General features: G+C 44.3%; 1 protein-coding gene across 2 annotated transcripts; it reads left to right on the top strand.

The window, feature by feature from the left end:
• Positions 1-258: 258 nt before the first annotated feature.
• Positions 259-23,408, top strand: LOC103642035 (calcium-transporting ATPase 5, plasma membrane-type). Of its 2 annotated transcripts, none has more exons than XM_008665346.2 (34): positions 259-678; positions 4,835-4,951; positions 5,032-5,089; positions 5,590-5,690; positions 5,769-5,900; positions 5,978-6,067; positions 6,338-6,407; positions 6,894-6,964; positions 7,036-7,119; positions 7,208-7,285; positions 7,364-7,435; positions 13,414-13,497; positions 13,570-13,652; positions 13,735-13,843; positions 13,920-13,975; positions 14,050-14,092; positions 14,182-14,265; positions 14,369-14,506; positions 14,797-14,862; positions 14,955-15,053; positions 15,402-15,512; positions 15,598-15,765; positions 19,117-19,176; positions 19,337-19,498; positions 20,637-20,753; positions 20,915-21,013; positions 21,087-21,224; positions 21,443-21,543; positions 22,076-22,121; positions 22,197-22,331; positions 22,455-22,562; positions 22,653-22,744; positions 22,849-22,946; positions 23,082-23,408. In XM_008665346.2, the coding sequence occupies exons 1-34, from the start codon at positions 532-534 to the stop codon at positions 23,132-23,134; spliced, it is 3,270 nt and encodes a 1,089-aa protein (XP_008663568.1). In that variant the 5' UTR covers positions 259-531; the 3' UTR covers positions 23,135-23,408. The 2 variants fall into 2 exon arrangements, with proteins under 2 accessions (XP_008663568.1, XP_008663567.1); XM_008665345.4 differs by having other exon boundaries at positions 290-678; positions 14,794-14,862.
• The last annotated feature ends 3,366 nt before the right edge of the window (positions 23,409-26,774 follow it).

Genomic DNA, 26,774 nt, shown 5'->3' with positions numbered 1-26,774 from the left:
TTTAAAATAAGTAATATATATGGATAAGCCGGTGGAGACATGCTAGCGGATATATTTCTTTCCCGTTGCCTCACTTCACCTCGCCTCACTGCCGAACGCCAATTTTTTGGACCACCTGGTAGTGGCACCTGAACGGCTGATTGAGAGCCTAACATACGGTTCTATACATAACCTAAACGCTGGACAAGTACCTGGGATCAACAAAAAAAGGCCTGGAAGGTCAAAATGGTAAAATGTACGCACAGTGTGTCCGGACTCCGGACGGCAACTCCATCTCCACGCTGCACGGTGTTGGCACTCTTTTTATGGCTGCAGCCCGCAGCAGCCCGTTCCAAAAATAAAACTGCAGCCCCCCTCCAGAATCCAAACACAAAAGGCACAAACGCGAAACGCCCCTCGCCGGTAACCTTCTACACTCTTGCTGTGCGGCAGCCGTCCCATAACCGGAGTTCGGAGGCGGTGTCGTGGGTTCGCGGCGCCTGGGTTCAGGGTTTTGGCCGGCGCCTCTCTCGCCAGCGAGCACGGGTCGGGATGGAGTCCTTGTCGTCGGGCGGCGAGCTGGCGCGGCGCCAGAGTAGCGGCGGCGGCAGCAGCGGATGGGGTAGCTTCAGTGGCGACGCCGACCCGTTCGATATCCCCGCGAAGGGTGCCCCTCTCGAGCGGCTCAGGAAGTGGCGGGTAAGCACTCTCCTCCATGCTCGTCATTTGTAGAGTTCCGAGCGCGTTCCGGCGGCGCGATGTCTAGCTGTGCAGTGTGCACAGTATGGTGTATCTGCAGTTCTGCACTAGTTTAGGCTCATTGTGGCCGGTTTTGAAGCAGCGTGTAACTTTTTCCTGCTTTATTTTTCCCGCGTTATTTAGATCGCATTGAGCCCTTCTGCGGTTTATATTGAGGACCTAGAGTTAAGGCAGATACATACGACATAGCTCCCGATTGTTTGGCGGAGAAGAACAGCCCACTCGCGCTGGCGAGCTCGCCGTTGGATTTTGGTTTGCAAGGGTCAAGGGACTTCTGCGGAGTGCGGTGTATCTGAATTAGTTTGGGTTCGCCGTGGTTGGGTTTGAACCAGCGTGTCCTTAGGCTTAGAGCATCTCCAACAAGGTCACTCAAAATAGTGCCCCAACAATGTAAATACAATGAGTTGCCCTTTCACTTGCGGTTTGGGTCTCTGAATTCGAATTGTTTTTCACTCTCTTCCCTTTCTAATTGAATTCGGACCCTTTTTTTCCCGAAACAATTTGGCGAATTAGATATCTCATGCATGTCTTCAGAGTTCAGACTTCTAGTCCTCTCGTCTCCACATTTTAGAGCTGCGTTCCATCTGTGGATGGTTCAGCCGTTTCAGTCCATTTTATGGTTTTCGGTGCACTTCACGCTCGGCATTGCTTGAGCATTTCAGCTTGCTTTCAGATTCACTTTTTACGATTTTTTTAGAACTTTCTGAGAGTTCATGCATCTCCTTACCCTTTTTCCACTGTTGTATTTGAGTGGTCCGACACGTCTGTCGCGTCAGTTCGATGTGGCCTGTAACCAATGCGCGTTACGTACTGAGTCATTTTATTCAGATTTGATTCTGGACGGGTGCTTTTCCAGCGAGAATTCGCCGCTCGGATTTGTTCGGTCCATTTGATGTGTCCGCACTTGCGTTAGATTTGGGCCACTGTACCCTTTTCCTGATACCAATGCCTTACAATTTCCTAAAACGGATATTGCTTGTAACTCTGGGTGTAGAATATTCTAGCTAGCATGGCCACGTGGCTGATGGTTAGCTGTGTAATGTGTCAACGTGTTAAGCATTCCTACCACTCGTTATTTTATACTAGGTTTATGCTGGCTTCTGATGACTTTCTGAGTTGGATGGGAAAACTACTTCATTGGAGTATCTGTTTTGAGTTCTCTGACCAAGCTGAAGGGCCCCAACTGCTTAGGATGCGAGAGATCTACTAGTTGTTTCGGTTTGCCGCCACGCTAGTGGATTTACTATGTTTGGGCCCCTGATCCTCCAAATGCCAAACATGCCTCCACAACTAATTGTATTTACATAGTTCAGTTATTCTGTACCTCTCAAATGCTGCAAAAACCAAAAAATGTGTTAAGTCCTCAATTTGTTGAGGATATTCTGATACGGCCTTCCCATAATACCTGGAACCAAAATTGCATCTTGTTCATGTTTTTTTACTAAATAACTGTAAGAAATTGCTGAACAAGTTTGAAATACAGGCAGAGCTAGCTGATCACTTTATGCAAAAAAACTGCCGGCAACTAGAGTCAATAGTCGATTACCTTTTATTTGAAAACCAAATATTTTGATGTTCTTATGGACATGTTCCTGTCATGGTTGGACATTACAAATAGACTGGAGGAATTGACTACAGTAATAGCTTCCCTAAACTTTTGAGCATTTTTTCAAAAAGCGTTAGGTAGGTCATAGCTACTTGTAACTTTTGCAGGTGGAGGTGCTGGAGTAATGCCTTGTCATATAAAGGAGTTCTTTGTATATTAAAACAAAAAATGACATTAGGTTGTAATTATGAGTCCCATGACCATAATTTGTCTTTACCATCTCTAACTGAAACTACTTTCGTACTTGGATAAAGTCCTAAACCACAACATGTGCTATGCAAGGCAGAGCTGCTCCGCCTAGCTCCAAGGCGCTGCCTTTTGGAACAGACTGTAGAGTATCTAACACCATAATTGCCCAGCATACAAGGAGGCATGACCTTTCTGTCTAGACTCTGGAAGTGGGTTATGAACTTATGATTATGCTTGTGATATCCTGGCCCCTGGGATGGGATATCCTGGCTCAAAGCTTAATAGTATTAATAGAGTACTCATATCAACAAGGTGTATCTTCTTTTTCGGAAGTCTATCTTGGAAGAACCTCCAAGTTAAGCGTGCTTGGCTTGGAGCAATTTGGGATGGATGACCGACCGAGAAGTTTTCTCGGGTGCGCATGAGTGAGGACAAAGTGTGCACAAAAGAACCGTGTTGGTGGACAATATATGTTTCTAAAGAGCTGTCAGGAGTAAGTACCGCCGGTCCAGGGATTGGACGGGGTGTTATAATGTTTCAGATGGTACTAGAGTTTTTGGGATTATCACTTCACTTCATCCTAAACCATGAATGTTAGCATAGCGTGGTGTACTTCGTATCACATTTCTATATATGAAGTCCTCAAGTGTCAAAATACCCCACTAAAGCTGTGTCCAGCGGTTCGCGCAAAATGTCTCGCACACGCATTTTGCGCGACCGCGGCAGACTATTCACGCATCCAGCAGGTCACAGATGCCGCCGCACAAAATGAGTGGCCGACTACGCGATCACGCATTTACGCGGCTTCTCACTCCTCTGCAGGAGAGGTTCCGCACCCGCATCCGTGCTCCATTGGACACATTCGCTTTTTCTCTTGCGCATGCAACGTCCGCGTTGTGCTTGCTGCGCATTGGCATTCTCATGCCGCTGGACACAACCTAAGTACTTAAATCCTTTCTCTGTCTCTTGTTATATATTTCACTGCTCATACTTTAAAAATGTTCATGCATTAATCATTCACTATACATGAATTTCATGCATTATGTGAAAACATGGCGTTGGTTTTGTGGCCATACAAGAAGGGATCGAATCCGAAACGATGATATACGTGATAGGCTTGGGCATAGTTATTAAGGCGGCTCCTAAGCGGTAAGGCGACCGAGAGCAAGCAAGGTGTCCTGTCGCCTTGTGACAAGGCTAAGGCGAGGGGAAGATGCGGCGGCATCACGCGGGTCGCGGAAGCGTCGTCGCAGGGTGGCTGTGGTGAGGCTGCGGGGAGGGAGAGTTGCGGCGAAGAGGCGGTTGTGCGTGGAAGGAGAGCTGGCGGCTGCTGTGAATCGGCTGCGTGGAACGATGAGGTTAACCTAAAATTGTGGTGTTGGGCTAATTGGTAATGGGCTTCTTTCTTTTTTCCCTTTCCCTTTTCTTTTTACTCTTTCTCTTTTCTACTAGGTTAGAATGGGCCTACGAGGATGCCTTACAGTTGTGCTACTTGCTTATTAGCTTCTAATTAGTGATATATAACTAATATTTGGTCTATTTTTTATATTTATCTATATAATTAAGCGCCGACTCGCCTTATGCTTTACCGCTTAAAAGGTAAAAGGGGGTCGATTGCCTTATGTCGCCTTATTGCTTTAATAACTATGGGTTTGGGGTAGCACAAATTGAAGAAAAGCTTGTTCAACACCAGTTGAGATGGTTTGGACAACTAACAAAGACCTCCAGAGGCCCAGAGACATCAATGTGTACTCGGATCCTAAGGTGCGATAGTAATGGGAAAGAGGCAAGGGAAAGCCGAAATTGACATGCGAAGAGACAATAAAAGAAGACTTGAAAGGATGGAGTATACCCAAAGATTTAGTTTTGAATAAGAGTGCATGGAAAACAACTATCCACGTGGCTAAACCTTATGGCTTATGTTGGGTTTCAACTCTAGCCTACCTTAACTTGCTTGGGACTATTTTTTTTGTATACATGATGCTCTCTTATTGTTAACGTGGCACTGCTAGTTGTACTTTGCCAAGCTGCAGAACTGTAATACAAACTCTCTATATGCCGTTGCCACAATAGTCTATGAGATATCATGATGTGTGTGTCAAACTGTAAATATAGCATTGTCTGGACAGTTACACCTCCAGAGTTCAGACATGTCTAAACAGCTGTCTAAGATGGTGGGTTACTGTAGTGCTATCCACTTTAGTTTTCTTTCCTAAAATATCTAAATATTTCCTGCTAGAGTGATTAGTTTGATATCTTTCTTTTGACATGTTTGGTTTCTAATACATTTTGTTATTGCAGCAAGCAGCACTTGTGCTGAATGCATCAAGGCGCTTTAGGTACACTCTTGATTTGAAAAAGGAGGAACAAAAGGAGGAGATCAGGAGAAAAATCCGTGCACAGGCACATGTTATAAGGGTATCTTACTAGAAACAATTTCTCATCGTTCCTGAAGTTTACCTTTTGGTATTGGCTTATGTCTATATTATCTTATGCAGGCCGCTTTTCGTTTCAAAGAGGCTGGCCGAATCCATGTACAGTCCGAAGAAACAAAAGGTTTGATTTCAATGTTCACTCATTCTCCTTTGTTAAAGGATTGCACTTTGTTCATGTTGAAGTGTACAAGTGGATTTACTACCTTCTCCTAAGAGGTTAAGTTTTTGGTTTGAACTGGTTAGTCCGTCCACTCGATACCATGTTTGCATCTTTCTCTCTGGCTGCACGTGAGTGAGGTTGTTGAAGTGTATAAGTGGATTTACTACCTTCTCCTAAGAGCTTAAGCTTCTGAGTTGAACTAGTTAGTGCGTCCACTCTAACAGTACTGGTCTTGCACCTGTAAACTATTTTTTCCAACTGCTACATAACCTTGTTCTTGTGGTTTGATATGATAATGCACTCTAAGAGGGTCATTTATTTGGACACGATAGGAGTATGCTTTTCTTCGTTGTAGCGTACTATGCGTTGTGCACCGGTGATCCTTATTCAATGCGTAGTAAAACAAAAGATATCCTGTTGTTGCAATTCTTTTGATATGTTTTCATCCCCAACTTTTGCAGTACCATGTGCTGATGGTGCACTTGGCTTCGGAATCAAAGAAGACCAGATTACAGCACTGACAAGGGATCACAACTACTCTGGTCTGCAGCAATATGGAGGGGTGAGCTAATCCTGGTGTCATAATCATTTGTCTCACTACTTGCTTGTGATAGTCTCAACCTTACAATTTCCTCCGCAGGTTTCTGGTGTAGCACATATGCTAAAAACCGATACACAGAAGGGGATTAGTGGAGATGACTCAGATTTGCTGGCAAGGAAAAATGCATTTGGATCAAACACATATCCTCGTAAGAAAGGAAGAAGCTTTTTGGTATGTTAAGGTTTCCTGATATAGTATGTTTCCTTTCTCTGGGTTTGTCACTTCTGCTGACTGTACATCATATTTAGGCTTTCGTATGGGATGCTTGTAAAGACTTGACGCTAATCATCCTCATGGTTGCTGCTGCTGTTTCACTGGCCTTGGGCATAACAACAGAGGTGGACAACACATCTGTAGTTCTTTGACTCCCTTAACTGTACAAAATTGCCAACTGTGTTTGCCTAGTTGAATGAGTTGTTTTGTTCTTTTTCCCTCTTTTTGCTGTTTGTCGTGTCCTATTTCAAATCTATCCAGCTATATCTAGTTTCCAGTGCATGCATTTTTTTCTGCAGATTTCATCATATTCCCTTGCATCTGTATGTGCTTACTGCTTCCATTGGTGCTCATCTGTGCTCCTTTATTTTTACATTGGAATATGATGACATTAGGGCATAAAAGAAGGCTGGTATGATGGAGCGAGCATTGCCTTTGCTGTTCTTCTAGTTGTATTTGTTACAGGTGTGCCACTATGACTTTTCTCTGATTTTCTGTGTTCTTTGTCATATACTCCCTTCATCCTAATATATAAGGCGTAATCACTTTTTATTCAAGTCCTACAACAACACAAGGCATGCTCTCTCTAGGCGCACGTATCCATGCTATAGTACTAGTGTTGAGAGAGAATTAAATATGTTCCTTGTTCTTGAAACAAAGGTGGTTATGCCTTGTATACTAGGACAAACGGAGTAACAAACAGTGTGTTTCTATTCACATCAAGTTATCAATGTAATTGATGATAAAACCAATGGCAATATTGTGAAAAGTTACATATAATGATGCACAATTAGTAGTGGTCTAAACTCTAAAGCAATAAAGTTGAAGTCCAGTATGTATTCCTGAAACTTCAAATAAAACCTCTCTTACTCAGTGCCAACACTGCCTTTTACAGTTTGTGTACAGTTGCTCAAAATCTAGTGGCTGTTATTTTTCCATGTTAATTTTCAGCTATCAGTGACTACAAGCAATCACTGCAATTCCAAAATCTTAATGAAGAAAAACAGAACATTCGTTTGGAGGTGAGGATTAGAGAGACATATATCGCTATTGGTTTCTTTGTTAATCCCAAATAACGTTATGAATCATTCAGGTTGTTAGAGGCGGAAGGCGAATCACGGTATCAATATATGATTTGGTTGTCGGTGATGTTGTCCCTCTCAAAATTGGTGACCAGGTAGAGAAAGCCATTGAGCATGAGCCTCAATTTTCGATTCATGTGTCTATTTTCAATTCCTATGGATACCTTATAATTTCTTTGCCAGGTCCCCACAGATGGTATCCTTATCAGTGGTCACTCCCTTTCCATAGATGAATCAAGCATGACTGGAGAAAGTAAAATTGTAAGTTACTCCATTATGCAGCCTTGGAAGTAACACACATACATGAACCTAACTTGGCCAAATGGGGACTATTTGAAGGTACACAAAGATCAGAAATCACCATTTCTAATGTCAGGTTGCAAAGTTGCCGATGGATATGGAACAATGCTGGTGAGTTTCTGTATCCACATATTCCCCCAGCCACATTTACTTTCTGGACTGGAATCCAGTCAAATGTCTGAAATTTCGACTTCCAGTTTTTTTCTCTCGAACAGCGTAGGAGAACTGCACGTCATTTCATTAAGGAAGAAATAGGTACAAGGGTCAAAAGTGACCCGAAACACAAACACTCTCACACCCACACACCCACACATGCCTCCCCCTTAAATACAACCGTGACGCCACATCAAGGATGAACTACACAACCTACAGAGCTAACTAAGCTCCAGCAGGCACCGACCCAAAAACAAGTTCTTGGAGCTTGGAAGCTCCCGCCAAGCACCAAAGTCCACCCTCCACATTAACAGCTTTTAGCACTTCCTCAACACTTGTTCTTGAATTGTCAAAGACACATCTGTTGCGGTGTTTCCAAATCTCCCAAGCCACCAACATAATTAGAGAATTGACCTCTACGAAGCCCCTTGGGGACAGCAGCAACTTCTCTTCCACCAACCTGAGAACTGAGACACTGAGGGCTGAGGTGCCAACTGCAGCAGCCCCAACTGTTGAAGGATCATGGTCCAAATTTGGCGAGCAAAAACACAGCCAACCAACAAGTGATGCACCGTCTCATCCATCTGGTCACAAAACGAATAAGACTCTGGATGGGGTAGGTTCCTCCGCTCAAGACGATCAACGGTCCAAACCCGACTATGATACACCAACCATATAAAGAACTTACAACACGACGGAGCCCATGTTTTCTAGATTCTCTTCCAAGGGCCAAACTTGGTAGAGCCCACGAAGAAGGCCTCATACGCAGACTTGCTGCTATAACAACCATCTTGTGTCAACTTCCACCTGAACTGATCTGGACCATCAGGCTGCAACACGACCTCCTCAACAAAATCCCAGACCTGGAGGTACTCAAATAAAACCTGAACAGCCTGAACAGTAAGAGCACCCTTGACATCACGAACCCAACTCCGCCCAAATAAGGCATGAGCCACAGTATTTCGCTTAACCGTTCGCTTAGGGATAGCTCTGAAAAGATTGGGCGTCATCTCAGCCATAGTAAGCCCATCCAACCAACGATCAGACCAGAAAAGAATTTTGTCACCATTCCCAACCACGACATTCATAGCCATATCGAAGAGGACCCGAGCTTTATAAGGAATAGAAATTGAGAGACCAGCACACAGCCTCTCCACATCAGTCTTTGTGCCCAAAGCCACCTAATTCTCAGGGCCCAACCTAGAAGCTCAAGGTTATGAATTCCAAGGCCGCCATACTGAAGAGGTCTCTGAACCTTTTCCCAAGCTACCAAGCAGTTACCTCCATTAGCTTGTTGATGTCCCTTCCACAAGAACCCCTGCCGCTTTGTATCAATACCCTTGATGAACCACTTGGGAGATCCAATGCTATAAGCAAATAAATAGGAACAACAGTGAGAACCACTTTCACTAGCACAAGACGCCCAGCCCTATTCATAAAAGAAGCTTTCCACCTAGGAAGGTAATCCGCCACCTTATCCACAAAGGGCAACAACCCCTCTTTAGTAGGCTTACTGATTGTGAGAGGAAGCCCCAGATAAGTGCAAGGGAAAGCCTTAACCGAACAAGAGAGTTTCCACAATAAGAGCCAGCTCATCATCGGAACAATGAATAGGGGAGACCGAGTTCTTAGCCAGGTTAGTCCGGGGGCCTGAGGCGTGACCAAATAAATCAAGGATGCGTCTGACCGCAATCAGGTCCAGAGTGTGAGGCCTCAAGAAAACCACAACATCATCAGCATAGAAGGAAACATGATGCCCGGCTTGCTAAACAACAATAGGTTGTAGCAAACCCAACGAAGTGGCATAGTTGATTAAAGAATTCAGAGTATCCATGACTAGGATAAAGAGCATAGGAGAAAGACTGAAAGAGGATCTCCTTGCCTGAGACCGCGACGATGAATAATGATGTCCCCAGGCTCTCCATTGACTAATATCTGAGTGGATGAAGTAGACAGTAATAAACACAGGAGATCCCGCCAACGCTGACCAAATCCCATTTTACTTAAACCTCCAAAAGGAACGACCAAGAAACAGATTCAAAAGCCTTGGAGATGTCCAACTTAAGAAGGATATGTGGTTCTTTCTTCCTGCGCAGCGACTTCACAATTTGTTGGACAAGCATACAGTTATCATGAATCCTCCTACCCCTCACAAAGGCACTCTGGTTCACAGAAACCAGTGACGGAAGCAAAGGGGCTAGTCGATTAGCCATGAGCTTAGTTACCAATTTGGCAAAACTATGAATCAAACTTGTAGGCCGTAAATCCTTAACCTCAACAACATCCATCTTCTTAGGCAGCAAGGAGATATAAGCCGTGTTAAGGAGGCGAAATTTGAAAACATGGCCACGCATGATGGCATCCAAAGCCATCAACACATCACCTTTAATAATATTCCAACAGGATTTATAAAATCAACCTGTAAAACCATCCGGCCTCGGGGCCTTGTCCGGAGGCAAATGTTTTACAACAGCCCACACCTCCTTCTCAAGAAACGAAGCATCCAATACAGATAAATCATGATTGTGGATGGCCAACTCATCCAAGTCAAGAGTGTAGCTCCTCCCCTCAGCCTTACCCAAAATGTTCTCATAGAAGTCAAAAACAACCTTCTATTTATCTTCTTGTGAGGTGACCACCTAACCACTAACGTGTAGCTTAGGAATGAAGTTCATTTTCCTGTATTTAGCCTGCTGATGAAAAAAAGGAGGTGTTGGAATCACCCTCCTGAATATACAAAATCCGAGAACGTAGTCGGGTGATGGTTCTCACCAGAGAGGCCAAACCAAGACAATGAAGCTTCAACTTCCGCCTCAGCCACTCCTCAACATCAGTAAGAGCCCTTTCATCTCTTTCGATTTCCGAACGATGGAGAAGCTCTTTAGCTACTCTTGTCAAATCTGTCATCTCAGCTATTCCAGTTTACCACCTTATTGCACTTCAATGCCCCAAATGGGTCATCAAAGCCATTGACAAGATTAGGAGAGGTTTCCTCTGGAAAGACCGCAAAAATATCAAAGGTGGGCACTGTTTAGTGGGTTGGCAGAAGGTGTGTTTACCATTGACTTTGGGTGGTTTAGGTGTTCCAAATCTTGAAGTTATGGGCTGGTCTCTCAATTTGAGATGGTTATGGTTGAAGAAAACACAACCTGAGCGGCCGTGGGCTTTCTTGGATGTCCAAGTTCATCCCAATGCTGCTGCACTTTTTGCTGCATCGGTTCAGTCAGTTGTGGGCAGTGGAACTGACACCAAATTTTGGACTGATCGCTGGCTGCACGGTAAAAGAATTGCAGATTGGGCTCCCTCGCTGTTTGCTGCTGTTAACAAGAAGGCTGTGAGGTCAAGAATAGTCCAGGAAGCAATTAATGGTAGCAGTTGGGTTCTTGACATTAGGGGAAATTTCTCCTCTATGGCTTTCTTCGAATTCTTCCAGATCTGGGATCTTGTTCGGGAGGTTCAACTGTTACCAGATGTTTCAGATCAGCACATATGGACACCTTCCCCCTCAGGCTCTTACTCGTCCAAATCGGCGTATGATCGTTTTATGATGGGAAGGGTGGGTTTTGCGCCTGCTGAGCTTATTTGGAGAAATTGGGCCCCTCCAAGATGCAAGTTCTTTCTTTGGCTCGCGACTCGAGATAGGTGCTGGACTGCAGATCGCTTGGCGAAGAGGGGTTTGGACCATCCTGTTCAATGCCCCCTTTGTGATCAAGAGGATGAAACGGTGCATCATCTTTTAATCTCTTGTGTCTTCTCTAGGGAAGCGTGGTTTAGGATTTTCTCCCTGGTTAATCTGCGGCAGTTCTCCCCCGCAAGGGATGATTTGGTTTTCCAAGATTGGTGGGCTAATTTGGAGGCCAAGGTCCCTTATGCGTTGCGCAAAGGGATTAACTCCCTTGTGATGTTGGTGGCATGGTGGCTTTGGAAGCAGCGGAATAAATGTGTGTTTGAGGGGGATGCTCCTAGTGGCAACCAGATTATTTAGAATATCAAAGATGACGCTCAGAGGTGGTGTCTCGCGGGTGCCAAAGATCTGGGCACCATCTGGCCTTAGTTTAGGGGCAGTTTTGGCTGTCTTCTAGATGGATGTTTATTTTTATTTTTATTTTTATTTTTATTTTTATTTTTTATTTTATTTTATTTTTATTTTTTTTGTTGTTTCTCTGTACTCTGGTCTTCTTTAGACCATTGGTATTTCTTCTATCTTAATATATCTAATGCGCAGTTCTCCTGCGCGTTTTAGAAAAAAGATATGATGTTCCCAACTTTCTTCTGGCCCTACTTTTGCAGGCTCCTGCTGAGCCGCTGCAGCTTCATGAACATATGCTCAACGGCACAGCTAGATTGCACTGGAGCCTCCCAACTTTGCTTAACTGCATCAAATAAACCAGGAACCTTCATCCAGAAGCTCTCAAAATGGAATCTGCGCTTACCCTTGTTGGCCGCATTCAAACCAAGAAGGAGCGGACAATGATCAGAAACCCCGGCTGCCGTACTTTGCAAGACTGCATCAGGAAAAATGCCATTCCAGCCATCACAACAGAAGGCACGGTCCAACCTCACCAGAGTAGGAGACCGTCTTTCATTGGACCAAGTATATTTCCGACCCAACAACGGAATTTCCAATAGATCACTGTCATCCAAAAAACGTCGGAATCTCCCCATCATAGGCCTATCCAGATTGGCATTATTCTTGTCAGCGGCTTGGTAAATTAAATTAAAACCACCTGCCACAAGCCAGGGCCCATTGCAAAGAGCCCTAATATTTCTAAGCTCCTGCAAGAACAACATTTTTTCATCATCACCTTGAGGACCATAGACTCCAGTTAGCCACCAATTACGACCTTCCTGTTCAGCGAAAAGAACAAAAACTGAGAAATTATCAACCCTTGAACCGACGGCCTGACAAGAACCCCCTTCCAAGCAACCAGAACTCCACCTCTAGTACCAACAGCAGGTAAAGCAACGAAGTTGTCATATACAGTCCCAAAAACTGAAAGTAGCACCTGCTGGGTCAAATTTGCGACCTTCGTCTCTTGCAGACAAACGATATCAACATTACTAGAGAGGATGACATCCCCGACACTCTGACAGCATTATGGCGATCTTTTTTATTAAGGCCACACACGTTCCAAATAAGAATAGCAGAGGGATTCATGAGGACACAAGAAGTAGATCGACCAATTTCGAAAAAAACAGACCTTACAAAATTGTAAGGACCTCCACAGTCCTCACCTGCTCTCCATCTCCAACCTCCCAGCCAAAGATGGCAGCCATAGCACACACATGAGAATCAGAAGGCGAAGGCTTGAACAACTTACAGTATTTATCTTGAGCACTAGGAGAGATAATCTCCTTCTCTTCATAGCCGAGGTGGCGCATCACCCTTTTCTGAGCAGCAGAGAGCACCAGCCCTGGAGAACAAGGCACAGCACCAGCAACACGCCGGCTGCGGCGAGGTAGAGAGCCAGGTGGTGGAGCCTTCCTCCTACGCTTCTGAATCACAGGCTGAGGAAGGAGAGCGTCCACCGGCTTGTGGACCCGGTCCAACCCCAACAGAGGCGAATCCGCCCCTGGAACAGCCTTAGCACCGTCAGGGACAAGGGGCGGCGAGGCCCCAGGACGGCTCCTCATGATTTAGATTATCAGTTTATCACATGAAAATTGTATGATAAAATTTGTCTTGAAAAATACTTTAATAATCTTATGGATTATTCGATTTCATTGATGTGTAGAAGAAAACAGTGGATAAAGATACATGAAAATAGTAGATTACTTCTCTTGGCCCAAGTTTGTGCTAAAGCTTTAGTGTAGTTACTTTTTCCAGTATCAAACTTACTTTCATATGATATATGCCTATTACCTCTTTAATCACTACTGGTGATTGGAACAGTGTAGAACATTTATCAACTGAACCATACTGTTGTAAAGTCCAGGTAACTGCTGTTGGAATTAACACTGAATGGGGGTTGCTAATGGCAAGCATATCTGAAGATTCGGGTGAAGAGACACCACTTCAGGTTTGATTTTTTGTTGTTGCCAGCTTTTGTGCGAGTTTATTGACTTGACATGCCTTTGTTGTTCTGGTGCAGGTTCGTTTGAATGGTGTCGCTACTTTTATTGGAATGGTTGGACTTTCTGTTGCCCTTGCAGTTCTTGTTGTACTTTTGGCCAGGTAAAGTTGCCCTTTTATTTTAGTGTGCTAACTGTCTACTTTCTTTATCCGCATCTATCTGTATCACCCTGTTCTCTTGTAGGTACTTCACTGGGCATACTTATAATCCTGATGGATCTGTGCAATATGTGAAAGGGAATATGGGTGTAGGCCAGACGATTCGTGGAATAGTTAAAATATTCACAGTGGCTGTAAGTATTCTGTTCTCTGTTTATGCATACTGCTAGTGTTTGCGATTTTTGTCTCACCATCTTGAGGTGTAAATAGGTCACCATTGTGGTCGTGGCTGTTCCAGAAGGACTTCCATTAGCTGTCACACTTACGTAAGAGTCATTTGTGTGTTATTTTCTGCTAGCGCTTTCATCACCTGCCACTCAACATGCTTTATTTTTGTCAGGCTTGCTTTCTCAATGCGCAAAATGATGAAAGACAAGGCTCTGGTGTGTTCCCAACTTTCTATACCTTGGTTTTGTTATGCTACTAGCTCCGACATCTAATGCTATGAACACTCACTTCCTATGGAATATAGGTGAGGAGGCTTTCTGCATGCGAAACGATGGGTTCTGCCACAACAATCTGCAGTGACAAGACTGGCACCTTGACGTTAAATCAGGTGCAATGGTGTTTATTCACTTTATACACGCTTCAGATATTTCCGTTTGTTAAATCTGATTGGCCCTGATTTTAAAATTCTCTTCTTCCTGATTGATTTTAAGATGACTGTTGTTGAGGCATATTTTGGTGGAAAGAAGATGGACTCACCTGATAATGCTCAGATGTTATCTGCTGATGTCACATCGCTGATTGTTGAAGGAATTGCACAGAACACTTCTGGAAGCATATTTGAGCCCGAGGTTAGTCATCTTCATTCATGGAGAAAGAACAAGCATATGTGGTTGCGTATGCATTTGATATTTCAGGTGGCATCACCATCATTGGTTTGGTTAGATAAATGGTGCATCCTGCCAATTTTTGTTTGATTTATTGCCCACACGTCTATGTAGTGATCTTTCCGGGAGGAGATTTTATGTTCAGTTCTTAAGTTCAATTGGTTGTTTCTGTCTTGAGAATTATCAGGAGAGCATGACCATACATGTGCTCTCTTGGGGGCATGAGTTCTGACTTATGTTCTATGTCTCAGCAGGGTGGTCAAGAACCAGAGGTGACTGGATCACCTACAGAAAAGGCTATCCTGTCTTGGGGACTAAAGGTGCAAAAAGTCCCTTTGTAGTAGTTTCAGCCTAGATCCTTCCATATGTTGATCTCTTGCTATCGCTAATCGTGGTTGTCACATTTCTACAGCTGGGTATGAAATTCAGTGAAACAAGATCGAAGTCATCTATTCTTCATGTATTTCCTTTCAACTCAGAGAAAAAGCGAGGCGGGGTTGCGGTGTACCTGGTAATTTGAATTATCCGCAACACAAGATGCTGTGTGATGTCTTTTGAAGATCTAAGTTGGTTGTGATTTGAGTCGTAATGTTGTGCTGCATCATCTATTTTTTACCCTACCATAATTGGGTTGCTAGGGTTCATGCATGTTGGCCCTTGGTATCTGCCACACATCCAATGTCTCTAATTGTTCAAAAACCTTCATACTGTGAAACACAGCATTTCAGTTTCCACCTAGTAATGGTTCCCTTTTTACAACATAATCAAATGTTCTGTTCGTTGATCAGTTTCTCTTTTGGTTGAACTGGCAATTTGTATTCTGAATATTTCAATGTCTAATTCTCATTTTTTTCTGAAGGCTGGCTCTGAGGTCCATATACACTGGAAAGGAGCAGCTGAAATTATTTTGGATTCATGCACAAGCTGGGTTGACACTGGTGGTTCGAAGCATTCAATGACTCCTGAAAAAGTATATTTATTCTTCAAAATTTTAAGGGAATTCTGTGTCCATTCTTTTCATTTGAAACTATGGTCTTAGTTTATTAATCTTTCAGGTTGCCGAATTCAAGAAATTCATTGAAGATATGGCTGCTGCTAGCCTCCGCTGTGTTGCGTTTGCCTATAGAACTCATGAGATGGATGATGTTCCAGACGAAGATCGGAGAGAAGAGTGGCAACTTCCTGAAGATAACCTGATTATGCTTGGAATTGTGGGAATAAAGGTACATAATATTCGAGAGTATTGATTGCTGCTAATTTTTGAAATATTATGATAGATGCACTCTCCATCTCTCCCTTTATAATGCTAATGCTATCTTTCAATGGTATTTGCTCCACATTTCATACAAAGTATTTGTTATTTTGTGTCTAATTTCAGCTTCTTTCATGGAAATGAATTAAACCTGTTATCATGTCTCTTAGAGCTCAATATGACCATACGTCTGAATTGATCTATTTATCAGTTTCTTTGATTGAATTTGTCAGTATTTTTCTGTATAAACTGCTTGGTTGGAAAGGTCAACTTTAACCAATCAACAACACTAGAAATTGAATGATTACAAAACCACTATAACAGTTGTTTGCTGCAATTAAGTTCTTGTCAAGAAGAACCTTGAAACAAAGGATGAGTGCCCTTGCCGCTCCCACTATCGTGCCAGAATCCACCATGGATCCGGCGGCCGCCATATGTGCCCCCTTCGCTCCCAACCCCGCGCCGGAATCCACCGTGGGTCCGGCGGCCACCATCCCCGTCAGCCGTCATCGCTACGGCTAACCTCTCCTAGGGCGCCCGGGTTCCATCTCATCCTTGTCGCCTTTCACTTGTCCCTTCCGTCTGGCAGGGCAGTCTAAGGAGTTGTGCTGGCGCAATGCTTGCCCAGGCTCTAGCTGCTTCGTTGGCTCGACTTTGGTCCAAGCGGGCGCCTCTGTGGGTGGTGTTTCAATAGTTTCTCTGATGGCCATCGGGCTGCTCAGTGCCGTTTGCACCCCTAGTGCTTCAAGTGGTGCATGCTAGGCCATAGGCCCTATGTTTGCCCTATCCGTGTCTTCGCCCAGGATCATCATGCTTGGGTCTTCGTTTGGAGGTGTATCTCTTTGTCGGCCCAGCCACAAGCGGCGCTCGTGGGAGCTGATTTGGCTGGGGTGGCTGCAGAGCAAGGTGGCGGTGTGCATCCGGTGCCTAACAAATATCGAGACCGATGTCATCGTAGGCCGCGTCGCTGACATCGCATGTCGCAGGATGGTTCGACGACAAGTGATTTGGAGGACAACAGTGAGGCTGCCTCTCTGGTATTGGACTGTGAAGTCTTGATGTATTGCATAGAGAAGGGGTACATATATAGAGAGACTTAACCCTAACCCTAATGAGCCGGCAGCCCAACAGTGCCCCCCCCAACACCCATAGTCTAACATCTGGAACCTCTGGTCCTAGATGATGGCGTCTCCCCGACCTGAGGCCCGCCCTGCATCATCAACTGGTTTGCGGCTGAAGCGCTGAAAACGATCTCTGCAGGGCAGTCTATGTCATGGTGCTTAGCGTTAATCCAAGCATGTCTACTAAAGAGGTTGTGGAAGCTATGGCGAACAAGTTCAATGTCTTGCCAATTTCGTTGGAGGCTCGACGTTTTACTACTGATGGGTTCATCTTGCTCCTGGAAGATGAAGCTACCACCACATGCCTTGCTAATACTGTTACATCTATGGGGCCCGTCGGACTCCGGCTTCATTGCTGTCGCTGGACAAGGCAACCCTTTTTCGCTGGAGCGGCCTTTCCTTCCTTGGTCAACAAGCCCATGCTTGGGATATGTCTACCAACGTGAATTTGCTAAATGGTTGGTCTGAGCTTCTTTATTGAAACACAAGGAACCAGGAGGACTATTTGGTTTCCGTCTTTCAGCATGTTGTTTCAGGACAGATGAGGTTCCAAGCTCTCGGGACCTTCACATTGTGGAGCCTCCAATTGTTCATGTAATATCTCCATCGGGGAATCTGACTCTGGTTTATCCTATTGCTATGTCAGTGGTCTTAGTTCATTGTTCTTGGGTTGGCTCCAACCTCCCCAGATGATAGTGATGCCCGTCACCCATGACATCGGCAGCGTCAGGAGTCCTCGTCGATGCTCGATATGCAGCTTCCGCCCTGTTCACAGGTCGGAGAAGGTGCGTTGAGAAGAGCCTCTGTCCATGAACGCTTGGGGTCTACTGCCTTCAGGGCGCACCACGAGGGGCGTGTCTCAAGAGTCGACCATCGAAAATTATAGTCGCTTCAACAATCCTCTCAACCAAGGCCATGCTGTTGCTGTCGCTTCAACTATCACAGTATGCTGTTGCTCTAGCTGCTCTCTTGAGCAAAGAGGTGCTGCCAGAGGAGCAAATTGTCAGCATAGACGAGCCACTCGCTGTTTGATGTGCGTGCCTTTTGGTCTTGTTCGACAACCTTTTTCTAACGGGTTCATCAAATATTCTTGTTTGGAACATGAGAGGATTGAATGATCGTGGTCGACGTGATATTGTTCGAAAAGTGATGCATTCAATCAAGCCAAAGATTATTTGCTTACAGGAGACTAAACTCACTCTTATCTCTGATTTTGATGTATTTTCCTTCCTCGGTCGTGATTGTCATAAATTTGTATACCTCTCTGCACGAGGTACCTTTTTAGATAATGGATAAAAAGTTCCGGCTTTCCCCTCAAAAGAGGTTAGGGCCAACACAAATTGTTACATCACACTGCTCTCTGAAGGGACAGACCCCTCCACACAGCCACACACTAGCACACTAAAGGTTTTTGAAACTTAATAAAACTAGTGAGATGATTACAAGGCAATCCTATTAGAAAACCTCCAACCAAAATTAACACAAAATTGCATGGCCACCGATTCCAGGCGACGACAGACAAACTCCATCAGCTTCATCCTTTTGTAGCTGAGCCCATAATCTAAGCCAGTGTGTACCTCTGAAAAGAACCTGCAGATAAGTAAAACTTGAAACATTATTAAAAACTAAGTTTTTTTTTCTTGAATACGCAGGAGATCTGCGTATTTTTGTATTAAGAAGAAGAAAAAGGGGTGAAACCCCAAAACACGAGCAACAGACTTACAGACACACACCACCATATATAGACATTCACACCACTCCTAAGACAACTCCTCTAGATGGAAGAAAGAGAGAGCTTTAGCGTCAGCAAATCATCTCCTCCCTTGCTGCCGAGAGGGCGATCACAACACTTGGGCTACAACCATCAAACACACAAACTAAGTCATTCCTACTTATCCAAATAGCTCAGCAAAACACTGAGACACCTGTAATAACAAGACGCTTAGTTTTTAAATCAATACCGGTGATCCAGAATTTGTTGACATGGCTTGTAGTATTAATTATTGACTTGCAAGGAATGAGGTGATCATACATCATCCCATTCCATTCCAAAAACCATACAACAAAAAGTGAGGAAAAAGTAGATGATGGACTAACTCGATCTTCAAACCAAACACCCCTTAGTGTCTGCTAACAGTGTGCTGCCTCTGTTAGCCATCATCATCAGTATACCAGTAATATACATCTGTTAACTGATGCAGGATCCCTGCCGTCCAGGAGTTCGAGATTCTGTTCGTTTATGTCAGGCAGCTGGCATTAAGGTATTATCATGTTTCTGTGTTGCTTTATACGATTATACTAGATGCATCCAGAAGGGACAGGTCACCATTTATGTTATCTTCCATAATCCATACATTCGCTTATGTTTACTTGAAAGTTATTCTCTGTTATCACTTTTCAGTTATTTATTTGAATTGTTAGGTGCGCATGGTTACTGGTGATAATCTTCAAACTGCAAGAGCCATTGCCCTGGAGTGCGGGATACTTGATGATCCCAATGTGTCAGAGCCTGTCATCATTGAAGGGAAAACATTCCGGGCGCTGTCAGACTTGGAAAGGGAGGATGCTGCTGAAAAAATCTCAGTATGTTTATTATCCTTGCATTTTCCCTAAGGCCTTGTTCGGTTATTCCTACACCACATGGATTGGGTTGGATTGGAAAATTTTAGTAGAGATTTTGACTTAGTACGGATTTAAACCATTCCAATCCACATGGATTGAGATGAAAACGAACAAGCCCTAACATGACATTGTTATGATACTATTGTAATCTTTTCTGCGGTTAGTATACTTGCAAGATAGCGCGTGCTCCGCCGCGCAGGCTAGGGGGAGGAGTGTAAACAGCGCCAGAGAACATTAAAAAAGCAGACAAAGTGTCGCAAAACAGTATGTAGAATTGTAGATAGTAGCAAACAATGTTCTCCAAGGCCCTAATCTATTCCTCCTTAATTTAAATGACACGCAGTTCTCCTGCGTTTCGAGAAAAAAAGTAGCAAACAATGTTGCAAATAGTGTATGGACAGTGTTAAATAGGTTCGTCAACAGTATATGAACAGTGCATGAATGCGTGAACGAACTCTATTTTATTTGCGGTTCAAGAAATATATCTATGTCATTGTTTTTATTTGCTTCAGCCCCCCTCCCTCTTTCCTTCTCCCTGGCTCTCTCTCTCTCTCAAGCACCTGTATATCCGAGTAACAAAAAATATATACACTAGTGCGAACCAGATGACCCAATGTGAAATATCGTGGCAACAAGCAAGTTTTTTGTTGCTCACCTTTTGTTGCATTTCTTAGGGTCCGGTTATCGGCTTGAGATAAAATATTTGATGAAAAAACCATGAAAATGACATGTAGCACTAGGATACTCGCTTTGATTCAGTTATTAGTAGTATTGCATAAGCTGTCTAGGGTCTAACCAAAGGGCAATCCTTCAATTTACCTGCACTGACTTAATACTTCATTTGGGTGTCAAGATATTGGGTAACAATCCCTTAATCTATCTGTACTCGGCCACTCACTAATGACCAACAAAATATGGATACAACCATGCTAACATGTGGAAATATGTGTTTTGAGCCTATCTATTTTGCTATTTCCCTTCAGTTGGTATATACATCTTCAAACAATAGACTTTTTACCAATTTTGCTTTATGCATTGCCTATGCAGATATACTATCTACTGTTATTTGGTTTAAAGTATGCTCTAATAATGGCTACAGGTGATGGGGAGGTCTTCACCAAATGATAAACTTTTACTTGTTAAGGCACTGAGGGCAAGAGGTCACGTTGTTGCTGTTACTGGAGATGGCACAAATGATGCCCCAGCACTGCATGAGGTTTGTGGACTGTAGTCTCTATGAATTTTTAATTACTTTGAAACCAGCCTCGTTTTGGACATGAACTTTCTAGTTCCTAATATGTAATTTAAACAAGCATCTTTCCATAGATGTTCAAGAAACATCTTTTGTTAGTACTTGAGAAACTCTGAAACTTGCAGGCAGATATTGGTCTATCAATGGGGATTCAGGGAACTGAAGTTGCTAAGGAGAGTTCTGATATTATTATCTTGGATGACAATTTTGCCTCGGTCGTGAGGGTACGTTAACTGCTTTATCTTTTCTTGTTAGCCTTGTGCTACTGTAGTTTATGGTGTTTGTTTTTGGCTTCAGGTTGTCAGGTGGGGCCGATCGGTGTATGCAAACATACAAAAGTTTATACAGTTCCAACTAACAGTCAACGTCGCAGCTCTGATAATCAATGTAGTTGCTGCCGTCAGTTCCGGAAACGTGCCATTGAATGCTGTTCAGGTTTGAGTACAGATCCTTTTCTATTATGAAATATGTATTTGCCCACAGAGATCTATTGGACGTTGCATTATATCATCATTTGATTTGTAAAAAATTGCAAGATACTACAGAGTTTTCTTCAGTCCTGTGCATGTTCAGATAGTATTTCTAAAAAGATGTGAAGATGTAGTCTCTGTAGTGTTGGGTAAAATTCTAATTTTTGCTCCCTTGTCTGGCAGTTGTTGTGGGTTAACCTAATTATGGACACTTTGGGTGCCCTTGCATTGGCGACAGAACCACCTACAAACCATCTTATGGAGAGACCCCCAGTAGGGAGAAGGTTTGTTCTTGTGCACGTGCTATATTTGCTCACCTAGTATCTTATAGAGAGACCCCAGTAGGGAGAAGGTATCTGATTGGCAAATATTATGGACATGGCAGTGAATCGCCATCTGTCTTCTAGCATTGTTGAAACTGAATATGTTCAGTAATTGTACACATTGCTTTCTCTTATCACAAATACATTGGGACATTGACATTGACATGACCTGTAATACAGTATTTAGCAATCTATATAATATAAATTTTAAATAGGAAAATGAAAGTATTTTTCATGATGATCTGCTAGCATCAATCTTGTGTTGCCAATCTATGTTTTCTAATTATTGAAAATTAATAAAGTTTGACTAATGAAAAACTCAAATGGACCTACATTTTTGTGATGAGAGTAAGTATTTTGCAATAAATTGTAAATATAAGATTGTTGAGAATTTTAGCTGCAGCAAATTTATGTCAGTATTTATCTCTGTTGCTTTGAAGTGTCAAAAATATTTATGTTAGCAGCGCTAAATGGTTTCTCATCATCTTTTCAGGGAGCCATTGGTAACAAATATCATGTGGAGAAACTTGATTATCATGGTATGCTACAGGTGCCGCTTTATTTTGTGTTTCTTAATATGGATCTTCCTACTAAACACTTGGTTCTTTGTTCAGGCTACGTTTCAAGTTTCAGTCCTCCTTAGTCTCAACTTCAAGGGGATAAGCCTCCTGCAGTTGAAAAATGATGATCCAGCACATGCAGATAAAGTGAAAAATACCTTCATATTCAACACATTTGTTCTCTGCCAGGTTCTGCGTTTCAGCTTTTATGCTTATAAAAGAAGTTTCTGCCTTTTTTTTGTCTATTGTAACTCCGGGGCTTTATACAACAAATGCAGTAGTGGCCTGACATGTGCATTTTTGTCTTGTTAGGTGTTCAACGAATTCAATTCACGTAAACCAGATGAGCTGAATATATTCAAGGGCATTTCAGGGAACCATCTTTTTATTGGCATCATAGTAATAACAGTTATACTCCAGGTAGAATCTCTAGAATGGATCTCCTTTCTTAACCAAGATAAATTGATTTAGGTGTACTGTTTTCACACTTTTGTTTCTGTTTATGTTTAGGCGCTTATCGTTGAGTTCCTCGGCAAGTTTGCCTCAACAGTTAGGCTAAGTTGGCAGCTGTGGTTGGTATCGATAGGTCTTGCTTTCTTCAGGTAAGATTTTCATATGCTTGCTGATGAAATAGAGTAGCTCTTGGTAGATTGGTGACATGTTTGTTCCCACTATCGCGCCTGATCATTCTCATATTGCTCTGCAGCTGGCCACTGGCATTCGTGGGAAAGCTTATTCCTATTCCTAAACGTCCATTAGGAGAATTCTTTGCGTGCTGCTGTAACTGTAAGGGGAGCAAACAAGGTATCCATTGCGCTGCAAAACCTTCATTGCTTGTCGATTCATGTAGAGTGAGTGGGGAGTGATCAAATCTGCAAAAGCATCTTTTGCCTCTTTCACAGTTTTTATTGCACATCCCTGACAGCTCTGTTTGTGCAGGCCCTGATGACGCAACCTCTAATGGTAAGGAAGACAACAAGCTTGAGCCATGAGATATCGCAAGGTTTGGTGGCTGGCAACGATGGCCTTCTGCTGTTTCTTGCCAGGGTTTGACGTGTTGGATTTGTAATTGCCCCTGATTGCGATTGTATATATATATACACACACGGGTTGCTCCTAGGATCTGTTATACGGGCAACATCAATTTCATAATCATAGAGATTTTCCTCTTAGTCTTCATTTACCGAGTTCATTGCGAATATGATTAAACTTGTCTTGTCTGAATCTGAATCTATAACGAGAGTTGGGCTATGGTACCCTTCTGGAGCTGACCATGAGTAGGATGTCCTGAGATCTTGGACATCCTGTGATGAAAGTCTGGGAAGATTTTAGGGCCGGTTTTAGGTTGGCTTCAAAGCTTGAGCTGACCTCAATTGTCTATTAAGGAGAGTAGCATTTACGAGTCTAGTGATGAATTTATTTGGTCTATAAACTGGTTAGAAGACAATCTGTAATTTGTAGTCTCCTGACATCCAATAGAATTCAGGAGTGGTGTACCGACTCTGCCTCTCGTTCTCAACCTCCATGACTCCAAAAATCTAACCAATCTTTTGACTAGTATATATATAGGCGGTTCACAGCATATATCCAATATACTAGTAACCGGTAACCGCGTCACAGACACGCCTTTCCTAGTACCACACTAACCGACGACCCAAAGCACAGCGGCGAGTCAACAGCACACGCTGGGCCGCTGGCACCCTCGTTCCATTTGATATCCACCGTCCAACTGTCAACGCAAACAGTTGAGCCTCACGTCACATCACATCAGTGCGGGTGGCGTTTGACCCGAAGCGAATCAAACACGGACGATCCGAATCCCCGAGGAGAACATGGGGGCGTTGGCGCGTTGCATTGGCCAAGCACCCAGCAGGCGCTAGAAAAAAAAATAGAGAGAGCAGTGGCTGCGATCTGTTCCACACCCCCTCGATCCTGATAATTAGTAGACAGTAGTACTACCAAAAAAAATGATCCCAGGCACAGAAATCAGCTCCATTTTGGTCGCGTCGTGTGTCCGGCATATCTGTTTATAATTAGTACGTACGTTGAAGCATGATCACAGAGAGAGAGAGAGCTTTAGGAATGATTCCCGGTGTGGAAACCAACGGACAGCTTCTTCCTTGGCCGCGTCGCTAGGCACCAAACGAATGGTGATTAGTCAAATCATGCGGCTCTACACTAGACTAGATAGTTAGGCGCACTGAGGTTAAACTAGTAGTAGTAGTACTAATCAAGCCTCACTCACTCACTCGCACTCTTTAGGGCGAGCTGGGGAAGGGGTTACCTGCATACGTAAACTCAGTCGAGACAAGAGAGACGACCAGAGCAAAAGGTCCATATATACACATACACATGTACTAGTACATAGTAGTGCTCATTTTTCCTGCTTGAACGGCGGACCCACGCTTTGAACATTGTTCATCTGTTGTTGCTGCGCGATTATATTTATGCCTGTCAAGGTCGTGGGGTGAGCTCATGCAATGCAAGAGAGGCACGCAAGACACTGCTACTCCCTGCTGATGCGACCAAGGGCCGGACCACAAGATGGGCCAGCGGCGCCACTGTCACATGTCAGCTCTCTGGCTCTGCAGCTCTGCTCCACCACACAGTGACGGTCGCTCTCTGCACGTACTGGTACTGCCACACAGTGCCAGAGCGAGACACAGGCAGCAATCGGGAAGCAAGCAAGCAAGCAAACGGACAGAATTGTTTAAAGACAGGCACTCGCAGTCTCGTGAGTAGCTTTAGGTCAGTGTCAGTCGCCCCATGATGGAACGGAACGCAGTGGAAGTCCAGTTGGACAGCTCAGCTCAGCTCGCCCGGAGGAAACCTCGCATCGGTTGATCCGATCAAGGCGGGGGCGGGGTTGTTGTGTCCCACCGTGAGATTTGCAGGGAATAAACAAATCGTGGGGGGAGGCTTCAGCTTCAGCTTCAGCGGATCAGCGGTGGGTTAGGCGGAAAGCATATGGGAGCAGGAAGATGCAAAGAATGTTGGAGTTGGAGGGAGGTGTCCAGCTCTCGCTAGTCGCTTCGGCGGACTCTGAACCCAAAGTCTCCCTCTCCCCTGCTGCGTGCACCGCCCACGACCGCTACATCAAACAAAAGTAACGGCGCTTTATTTTTTTTACTTTCACAGCCTAGCTATCTACTAGCTAGCTTGTAGCCAGGCAGGCAAAGTTGGCACACACACACACTCTCTCTCTATCTCGATAGAGTACTTTAACTCTGGCTCGGTGGCTCCATTGACCTGTGCGTTGGGGAGTGGGTGGTCATCATTTGATGATATATATATATATATTATATATGCAGGTCTATTGACTACTGCCCAGTGCCCACCGTGAAGAGAGAGAGAGAGAGAGAGAAAAAAGTAGTAGAAAATGGCGGGGGGAAGGAGACGTATACCAATCGGGCATGTGAGTGGATTAGATATATACGTAGTTGCTACTACCAGAAGGCTGCCCAAAACGACCTGCGAACTTATTGGTAGATGCTGGCGGAGCACTAGGACCGACCGTGACAACTACGCGGGAGGGAATTTTTTTTTTTTTTTTTTGCAGAACTGTAATTAACTCACCCGGTTGATTTAGTTACCGTAAGATAGGAAGAGTCCAGTTGAGAGTAATGACAACAACTGCTAGAACTAGAATAGGTTATTTTCTTTTTTATTTTTCAGGAGGTCCCGTTGCTAGCTTGAGTTCCCAGCCCAGCACAGTCTCACAGCGATCCCTGGGACTGGGAGACAGGAAAGTGGGTGGCAAGCAGGACTTTGGTGCCGACGCACCATCTCTCGGCGCCCGGCTTCGGTAGGTCAACGAAACGGAACGGGGCCGGACGCGACGCGAGGCCCGGCCCAACCAGGTCCCATACTCCCACCACCTCCGGAAAACAACAAAAGACACGCAGACGGGGGGGCGGGCAGCCCGAGGCGTTGAAAACTGGCCACCCCCCTCCGGCCCTCCCTCTGTAGTCTGTCTCTCTCGGGTCCTCGAGGCCAAAGGCGGGCAAAGCTGGGAAAAAAGGGAAGGTGAAACCGTGAAAGCACTCCTGCTCCGACTCCGATGATGGCAGAGATAGAGATATAGAGAGAGTGAAGCAGGCTGCGGTCAACTATGGGTGCAGTGCAGTGCAGGCAGAGCCCAGCCTGGAAAGCAACCCCCCTCACCTTTGACCACTGCGTCCCGTCCCATCCTCTCCAGTGGGCCCCGCTTGGGGGCAGGATAGCTAGAAAAAAATAATGACACAACCCGTAGACAGGCTAGGCTGGTGCGCCCCACTAGGCTTGACGCCTTGACCTCTGCACAGAAGGCAGGTCCCGTCCATTTATTGCGCTTTGTTTAAGCGGGACGATGAGCTGTCCCGCCCGCGGACAAGTGCGCCGCATTTATTAAAAAATAAACTCGGGGGTCAATGGTCCGTCCGTCCGTCGTCGAAACTGCTTTCCTAACCACGCCCGAGGATACGATTTCTACTACTACTCGTTTATTACTGCCACAGCCGCGACAGATCTGGATGGTCAGCAGACACGATCCCCGTCTGATTTCGAGCGCTACTACTATTTTCCTGAGCCAGAAAAAAAAAAGAACCACAGAAACGGATCCAGCACCGATCGGGGGGTTACGAGAGAACCAAG

Source organism: Zea mays, chromosome 10 (assembly GCF_902167145.1).
Source record: "Zea mays cultivar B73 chromosome 10, Zm-B73-REFERENCE-NAM-5.0, whole genome shotgun sequence".
Lineage (NCBI taxonomy): Eukaryota > Viridiplantae > Streptophyta > Magnoliopsida > Poales > Poaceae > Zea > Zea mays.
This window is presented reverse-complemented; position numbering and strand designations above follow the sequence as displayed.